Genomic DNA, 9,533 nt, shown 5'->3' on the forward strand with positions numbered 1-9,533 from the left:
CAAAAAAAATCTGTAATAAAATGTTATTATTCTACTGGCTGTTTCCCAACAAGCTCAGAATCTAAATGAATCTAATCTGGAGAATGTGACTGAAAAGCTGAGCGGGTGCTAATGTTACTCATTACGTGAAGGGCTTGCACCTAAATGAGTTCACCAGGAGAATCTGATTCCATTCATCGACGGTTTACGTCACCGTGCTGTGGTTTATGAGGAAGGCCGTTCAGAAGCCAATATTTCTGCGTTGATAGAGTGCAGGAGGAAAGACTGACAGCAGAGCCTCATCAAAGATGAATATAAGAGTCGATTCTTGCGTCAGCCCTTGCCTGAGCTTCAGCGGCGCCTGAGAGAAGCTCCCAGATCACCTGGAGGAGCGGTCTGACAGCCCGTCACAGCAGGGAGACGTCTGCCCAAAGATGATGAGATTACATTCGACGGATGCGCTGCAAAGTTTGAGCCAAAGAGCTTCAAGAGAACGTATTTAATTTTGCTTTTCAATTTGCTTTTTCAATTGAAAGCGGAGCTGCTGTTTACAAATCCTTGGAGACGTCCACTTTTAATCTGTGTGTGGCTGCGCCTCAGTGGTGGCTATCACCGAGGGAGAGCAAATTAATCATAGCCACTACAAAGACAAGAGTGCCGCCTCATTTATGACGATTAATTCATCTCTTTCTTTCACCAAGACTGCAGTCTCAACTCCCACACGGCAGGTTCCGTCAAGAATAAGTCAGGGAGTTTGTGTGGGCGGTGAGTGGGTGTGGGGTCGCTGTGTTGTTTCTTAATGTAAGAGTTCTTCATTACCCAGAAGAGCTCCCTGGACAGGCCTTCATCAGGGAGAGTGGACGGGTGTCACGGAGAAGGTTGTCTGCAGGGAGTCGCCTTTCATTACATTAAGAGCAAGGAGCTTCATAGTAAAGTGAACGAAGCTCTCAGAGTGGACTTGAAATCTTCTTAGACCGACTGGCCCCGGAGTCGCATTGAACCCCAGGAACCCATCTGTCTGAAGTACGGATTGGGAATCAGGCCATCTGTCTGTGGAAGCGCGTTTTAAAGTGGTCACGGTGTGGGCCGTGATGACCTGTGCTCGGTCAGATTCCCAAACTTTCGGACTTATTTTTTGTTGAGAAGCTTCAGCTGCTACACACCGCCTGAGGCTACAATACGGAGATTCAAGAAGTTGGACAGAATGTGCTGACAGCAGTGTTTTTTCACTCTTGCATGTCCAGGGTTTTGTGTGCGTGTGTGTGTGTGCACGCCAGTGTGCAGTGAATTTTTTAGTCTCTGACTCTTGGGAAGTTGAACTGATTCAATTGCATAACACTCCACATCTGATTTCACTCACACCCCGAACTTAGATTAAAGCATAGTTTGATTTTAATGTATGCCAATATTAGATATGGTTGATGTCTTGAATGTTAGCATTAGCACAATCATGCGATTTAGCCAGATACTATACTACAGTATACAATGTAGTACATACAATACACCAAACTGTTTTAGCAGTTTTTTTTCTCAACAATAGGGGTGGGACTTTTAGGAAGCTTTTAGGAAAAAATAGTTGCTACCAGTTGCCTTCATGTATTTGACTACAGATCAACATTCAGATCAATGTCAAATAGCCTCTGTCATCATGGATGCTTTTACATCACGCTGCATAATATGGTGCATGAAAATATGTTGCCTGTGAAAGAAAATGATTGGTCTATTTTATTTGGATTGATAATGAATCATTATTTTTGTTTGGAATGTAATTTATTGAAATGAATCCTTCAAAGTCTCAGATTGGTATCATCCCAATATCGAGATATCTGGAATCAATATTGAGATATGAAATTCTGCACTTTGTTCAGTCGTGCCTTGAATGCTGCTGGTCCTGCCTCGAACATTGATGGTATATTCAGTTAAAATTTCAGGAAATGTTGATAATGAACATGGAGTGGATTGTAGTGTTCTGGATTACTCTCTCAATACTTGGGTCCTTTGAGGGATTTGTCATTGTGTATTGTGCGAGCAAGTTTCGGAGTGCTACAGCCCCTTATTTTAAAAAAAGCAGTTGGGTGGAGATCTGCATTCTGCACTCTTTGACTGCTTTTCTATAGCTGTATTGTTCTGTCTTTTTTGAGTGTTTTTTTTTATGTTTCAGATCCTCTAGTCTCCTGTCAACTTTCCTTCTCCTCTATACTTGAACACATGTTGCTGCCTTTTTTATCTCCAGTGAAGCATCTATCGATTCATAGACTTGCTATTTTTGTTAACCTCTGCGCTGTATTTGATGTGAAGTCTGTCTTTTTATGTTGCCGTACTAAACATCTGTGGCTCCGACAGCAAATCAATTTCCCTATGGCAAGAAATAAAAAAAGCTCCCTCCATTGAATTTATTTCTGACATAAGCGACTTCGCATGGATTGTTGAGGTTGCTGTTTATGCTCCATTTTCTTATTTAAGGTGGTTATGTTGACGCCATGAAACGCTAAATTATTATTATTGTTTTTATTTCTTTTTTTTTTTTTTGTAAGGTGGTTTGAGCTGTTCAAGACCAGGTGATGCAGAGTTTCTTTGTGTGACATAAATATCTGTGTGTATGTGCAGCAGCAACAGCCATTATTTTCTGATGAATATCAAAAGACAGTGCCCTAGTCTAATAGAAAATTGTCATGGTGTGAGAGAGTGCAATCGTTCTTCAGAACATACTCATCGAACTCTTGTTTTTCAGGGGCAGGGCGAGGCTTCAGCGCGGGGCACCAGCATGGAGGGTGACTGCCTCAGCTGCATCAAGTACCTCATGTTTGTCTTCAATTTCCTCATCTTTGTGAGTAATCCCTCATCCCTCTGTACTATTGCGGAAGACACTTTATCTGGATAACTGTGAAGTTAGCGTCAGCGCGATGATTTAAGATGGCTGGCCCCTGCACCACTCTGTAATGGAGCGACATTTGCATTTCATTAGACGGAGGCAGTCTTGATTCTATCAAACTCCCTTCTGATTAGATTTGGGGGTGCTGACACACATCTGAGGCCCTGGTGGGCCATGTGGAGTTTGTGAGTGGCACCTTAGTTTATCAGTCCTGATCAGACAATCACGAGTAATCCCGTTAGAGGGAGCCTGTGAAAGGCGGGGGGGAGGGCCAGCAGGACGGCGTGTCACTTTTCCTGCTTTATTAAGCGCAACCAAAAGCGTTTAAAAGACTCTGCTTTCACGTGACCGCCAGAGCACGGAATGATATTAGCCGTAATGATCGCTCAATAAAAGCACCTTTGAATCTCCAGGTTGCCGTTCACCACGTCCACACCCAATTTCACGTGACGTAAATTTTTTTTTAAACTCTATTACGAGCGGTTCCTCCTCTGTTCGTATTTAGAACCCTATCTCTCTGCGACAGGAAGAGAGTAATTGTAGTGGAAGTGTTCACGGATCTGTCCCCCCCGCCCCCCACCTGAATACCTTCTTTGCTTAATCACATGACTCACCTCATGGCGGCTGCAGATAGGAAAAGCCGCCCTGTGATATTATTTGGTAAATTCCTGGGCGAGTTAAAGCAGAGTATCCTCCGCTGAGGTATTATCTCTCTTTTCATAGCCTCCCTTTTATCTCTTTCATCTCTATTAGAGAGGAAACATGTTTCGCACCAAGCCACAGCCGTCCTCTGAGTTGAGATTGTTTCAAATGTGGCCAGCGTTGTCTCATGAGTCTCTTCGCTCTCTTCAGCTTGGGGGCTCGTTCCTCCTCGGAGTGGGAGTGTGGGTGCTGGTGGACCCCACTGGATTCAGGGAAATCGTGGCAGCAAACCCTCTGCTCTTCACTGGGGTGTACATCATCCTGGGCATGGGGGGGATGCTCTTCCTCCTGGGCTTCCTGGGCTGCTGCGGAGCCATCCGCGAAAACAAGTGTCTGCTTCTGTTTGTGAGTAAAAATCTCAACCTATTTATGTTGCTGATCTTATTTGTAAGCAGACACATTGATGTTACTCCTACGGACTTGAAACAGAAAGCTAAATCAGCCTTCTGTCTGGTGCCTTCAGGTGGATGCATTTTCACTGTAGTGAACCTCTTTGATTTTCAGTGACGGATGTGAAGCTCCTCTCCACCTTCTTCACCTCTGTGTGCTCTTGTTTCCTCTGTCACCCTGCAGTTCTTCATGCTCATCCTGCTCATCTTCTTGGCAGAGTTGGCCGCCGCCATCCTGGCTTTCATATTCCGCGAACATGTAAGTTGCCCCAGGATGAAGCTGTGTTGCAATGTTTTCTTTTTGAAATGGAGCAAAACACGACGTGTCAAGGAGCGCCTGCAGGTTTACGCTGAGAGACGAGTTAATATTACAACACCTGAAAATATCAAGCAAACGCTGCAAGTTGTTTGTATTACCTTGGCAGCAAAGACTTGTGGGTATATTTAGGATTCTCCTGCTCACGTGCTTGCTGTGTGGGATGATGTTTGTCTCACATGTGACACTGCACATACTCCACAAATATTCACTGCATTTAGCTCGCACATCCGTAGCAACAGGATGTTCAAGAGCTGCAGCTGACTTGTTAATTGCGTTAGCATGGTCAGCAGGTGGTGCGTCGCAGACAAACACGCTCAACCCTGGTCACACTGCTCTTAATGTTCAGAATCAGAAGCAGCTTTTTTCGCCCAGTACATTCATAATATTCAAGGAATTTTTCTTTAGCTGTTTTTTGTGTATGCAATCGAGTGGTAGCATTAGATTTATTTTTCTCATACTATGAGAAAAAAAGAGTGTAAACAAATAAATACATTGAAAAAAGTGAACTATATATTTTTTTTATTTGATACTATTTTGCTTTTTGATTCAAGGAGACTACACACACATTCTTTGTTGTGATACACAAGCATTTCAATGGAAGTAAGATACGGGAGTGTTCTACAGCTGCTTCATGCAAAAATCATGTCTGTCCAAATCATGCAGTCCAAATATTCATGCCACTTTATGTATGTACAATAAAGTTTCATAAGGCATCAAAATGTAATGCATTTCGGTCGGTCGTACTGAAGACAATGGTAACACTATGGTGCACAACGGTACACTCGTACAAATACAGAAGTTCAATAATTATATCGCTAAGTTTATAATAATAATATTAATGATGATAAATGTGATAGAAAAAGGTTATGATCAAAATAAATAGATAAATAAAAAGGTTGTGTTGCGCTGCTTGAGTCATCTCCTCAGTAGTAAAATGTTTATTTCTGTTATTTATATATTTAGACACTGAATGAAATTTAATAAAGTGTAGAAATTGATGTGGATTTCACCTGAAATGGCAACAAGGTTGCCGTTTGCCATGAATTTGCCATTTGATGGAGTAGAAAGGACTTCCATTTATCTCAGATGGCAGAGAAATAGCCCTTTAAAATGTGCATAAAAAGTTTGTGTCTGAGGATTTATGCCGAGAGAAGATTTCACTTAAACCATTAGATCACACCGACAGCACCTGAGAGGGTTCATTTTGCTTAAGTCATGGAGCGAGTGATCGTGTGGATGTTGCTTTAGTTTTTTCTTTCTGTTGAGCTGCGATCTCTGTCCATCCAGCTGACTAGGGAATACTTCACCAAGGAGCTGAAGAGACATTACCAGGGCTACAACAACACGGACGTCTTCACCTCCACCTGGAACGCCATCATGAACACAGTGAGTCATGAAGCTTCCCTGTGTTGGAAGCAGCCACCATCTTTAATTGATAAGAGCCTCAATATTTAGGTCAATATTCATGGCGGATTGCTGCACGCACGGTGTGGACCACAGGCCATTGCACAATGAGCGCTCAGCGCTAAGTTGTTTTCCACTCTCCCCCAACAGTTCGACTGCTGCGGGGTGAACAGCCCGGAGGATTTTAAAGATAGCCTGTTCAGGATGCTCAACCCAAATCACATGGTGCCAGAAGCCTGCTGCCAGCGTGCCAGTCAGACCGGAGACGTGGCCTCCATCAGCCTGGAACAGTGCTTATCAGGAAATATGATGTTCCGCAATAACAAGGTATATAGCTCCGTGTCAGCCCACCTTTCTCTCCCGTCATTTTTCCCAAACTCCTCCAGACATAATGAGAGCTGAATTCTGTGGAGGTGTGACAAGCAGGGACCTGCTGACTCCCCCGTAGCTGATTACAGCTATTCAACGTCTCGGGTGTCATTGGAGAGACAAGAGAGGTGGATGTGGGAAGCAGCACAGGTGCCGGATTACTGCATCAACCAGAGTGCAGCTTTAACAAGGAAAGGGGGGAAATGTCAGATAAACAAGGAAGGGTGGAGAAAACACAACTATGCCTATCATTTAAACAAGGTTTCTTTTGAATGCTGAACTGGTGCCTTAGCTGAAGCTAAAATAAGGGCAGTAATGACAAACAAATCCCATTACATGTGTCGTTGTTTGTAGCTAAGCTTTGCAAGAGTCAGGACGTCTCCATATTTAGTAGCTGCAGAACAAAAATGAGGCTTGGATTGTTCCAGAATTTATTTGACTCCATTTAATGGTGCATTTCGCAACCTGTTTGCTGCACCTGAGACAAGACACCAGAGTGTTATAAGTCTTCCTTCATGTTTTCTTATTTTCAAAGTCATTTAAAAAAAAAAAACGTTTTTTGGAGAAAAGTGTTGTTTTGCTTTTTACAGAATATTTTGATTCATGTTTTCATTTATATATCATTATTTAATTCATTTTCGTTTTCTCATACAAGCACACCTTTTCTACATTTTTTTGTTTTAAACATACAGCTGAAAAATGTGTCTTTTCATGAAGTATATTCTTTGTGTTGTTATCTTTAGATTGCAATGTAGAGCAGTGCATGGAAGAACATTGTTGTGTTTGGTGTTAAATCACCCGCAACAAACTGCCTGCTGCTGTAGTGGGTTTAAACACTTTCATCTCCTCCACAACTCACAGAAAAAAAGTGAACAATGTGGGTAGACTCAAGCAAGACAAAGGCTGTTCTAGGTCATTCAATTATAGAGAGAAAGTTTCTTTCCTTGGAGATATTGTTGAGCCCCTTATTAATAAGATCCTTTTTCAAAGGTCATTTCACAGATGTGATTTCACCTGGAAGGACTTTAAAGAATGAGACAGTGATTAGCGCCGCCGACTGCAGTGTGCCATTAGTGTGTTTTGACTTGGAGCACGAGAGAGTACGTCGATACCACTGCTTCATGCACATCCTGGCACTTTCACTTCCTGTGCGAAAAGAAAGCCTTAAGTCTATATAATTATCCTGAAAGCTAGGAGGAAAGCGCTCTCTCCACCTGTTGTTTATCAAACCAGCAGAACAATGTGAGGCTGCGACGGCGTGTCCGTTTCTGCACATTCACACAAAGAAAGCTCATTAAACGCTGCTGCGGCTGCGGGCTCTGCTTCCCACTCATTCACCAGGGCTTTTGTTCAACACCGCCGCAATCTTGACTGTCTCACTAATTCACAGAGTTTTGTGATTCCTTTTTTTTTTACTCTGGTGTCTTTACAGGGCTGTTACTCTGCTGTGGTGGACTACTTTGAGTTATACATCTATGTGGCCGGAGCGCTGGCCATCGTGGTGCTGACCATTGAGGTATGGAGGTTTGACTTGTGCCTTTTCAGAACTGTGGTCTGTTAAGTGTGTTTATTGTGTTTATTTATATGCATTCACCTCAGACTGTTGCTGGTGGAGGAAATTGACTTCTGTAGCAACACTGCCACCTAGTGATTTTTTTAAGCAGGAGCAGTTGCAAGTGTGGTGTCAAATAATTTGCGTTTATTTTGAATCAATGCCAGTGTGAAACCTTTTCTCTCCTCTGCAGCTCTTCGCCATGGTCTTCGCTATGTGCCTCTTCAGGGGGATCCAGTAAAGCTGCTTCATCTGCGATCATCGTCATCACTTTTCGTAATTCAGGAGAAAAATAACAACATGGACACTTTTGGAAATTTGTCTGTTTCTTTTCCTGGTTCATTTGCTTCAAATGTATACTCCTTTAACTCCTGTACTTCACAGCTGGACTTTTGAGGTACTGGGTGGCCAAAACTCATTTGTACACATAAAAAGTAGGGGATCAGGGACAAACCGTGATGTAAAACAAATGTGCGTAGAGAGAATAGAATCATCTGTCGACCAGGTCTTGCACGGCGCGAGGGTGAAGCGGACCGGACCCGAGGACCGGGAGAAGCCTGCGCGGAGGGCACTGCACTGACTTTTGGATGAAGAATATTTATATTAAGTAGAAGTTGGCTTAACTGTAAAAATGTGTTTTATGTTCGACACTTCGGCTGTTTCGTATTCTTTTAATACTGTATACTGTAACACACGCTCCCTCATTTTTACAGCCACTATTCTTCAATGCTGTATTATAAGCTGCGCGTATGTGGATGGGTGTGTGTGGTTGTACATACTGGATGCTGTTTTTGAATGTGTAGTTCGTAAGCTCTCCGTGACCCTGCTAGAGCTCACAGCCAACTTCTTTTTTCTATTTGTACGGTGATGTTTACTGCAGTAGTGGTCTTACGTGGTTTTAGGTGGTGAAATGTATTTGTATGCATTCGAGTTAGACTCTTGAAAAGTCAATGACATAAATGGCATTTTAAATGACAAGTTTGTGTCTGTGTTTTGTTCTACTTTTTTGGCTTTATTTATATATTTCCCTTTTAGCACCACCACAGTCTTAGCTGTAGTTCCAAATTAATTTGTTTTCAGGAGTCATATGAAATGCTGGAATTATCTAGTCATATTAATCCACACATAAATTAATTGATAGGATCTGCATGCTTTCATATTTTGTTTTCTTTCAAAGAACTACTGTGAAATACAGTTTATTAATTCCAGCAAAAGTATAAAATCAAATTGAGGTTCACCCCTCACAAATGAAGATGCAAAACAAAGGTATTGGTTTGTTTCGATGACAGAGAGACAATACAAAAGTGGGTTAAAAGGGTTAAAATGTTAACACTTAAATACTAATTAAATAAATGCAAATGAAAACACAAACATGAAACTGTTAGAAGTGTATTGAATGCCCAAAAGATGTGATGGGGTAGTGAATATAATATTTAGAATAAGAAAGTCTCGTTCTCTCTCCTTCACTTGTTTCGTGTGGAGCTACCATCGAGGAACTATCTACCAGGTGAGTTCGGCTTTATACGAATTTTACGTTTAACTGCTGTAAATGTTGTGTTTTTACACGTTTTATTGTTTCAAAGCTAAATATATATAAAGAAGCAGTCAGGTAAAACAGCACATGCTTTCTAAAATTGTTGTTAGCGATAGCATTGACTTCCGGTTTCTGGGTAGCTAGCTGGAAGTCATCTGAGGCAGCCATGGCTGGACTGGGACTCAACACAATATGATCCATCTAAAATGTACCCCTTTTATATGAGTATTTTCTTTAACAATTGACAATGTGAACGATCTAAAAGAGAGCTGAAAAATGCTGAAATCTGTTCCCTATAAAGCCAATTTTAACTTATGAACCATGAAAGTGAACTCATCTTCATGCGTTGTAACGATTTTTAATGATAGATATTTCGTCCTTAAAATTAATCTGAGCTGTGCGTGCATGGTTAT

General features: G+C 41.9%; 1 protein-coding gene across 1 annotated transcript in view; it reads left to right on the forward strand.

Moving 5' to 3' along the window:
* Positions 1–8,544, forward strand: part of LOC128771306 (tetraspanin-18-like) — a 40,448-nt gene extending 31,904 nt beyond the window's left edge. The window contains exons 3-9 of the mRNA XM_053886658.1: positions 2,711–2,806; positions 3,704–3,898; positions 4,127–4,201; positions 5,549–5,647; positions 5,816–5,992; positions 7,467–7,550; positions 7,780–8,544. Of these exons, the coding sequence (XP_053742633.1) occupies positions 2,711–2,806; positions 3,704–3,898; positions 4,127–4,201; positions 5,549–5,647; positions 5,816–5,992; positions 7,467–7,550; positions 7,780–7,827 (774 nt within the window). The 3' untranslated portion in view covers positions 7,828–8,544. The remainder of the gene's footprint in view (positions 1–2,710; positions 2,807–3,703; positions 3,899–4,126; positions 4,202–5,548; positions 5,648–5,815; positions 5,993–7,466; positions 7,551–7,779) is intronic.
* Positions 8,545–9,533: the final 989 nt, after the last annotated feature.

The sequence above is a fragment of the Synchiropus splendidus genome, chromosome 14, assembly GCF_027744825.2.
Source record: "Synchiropus splendidus isolate RoL2022-P1 chromosome 14, RoL_Sspl_1.0, whole genome shotgun sequence".
NCBI classification, from domain to species: domain Eukaryota; kingdom Metazoa; phylum Chordata; class Actinopteri; order Syngnathiformes; family Callionymidae; genus Synchiropus; species Synchiropus splendidus.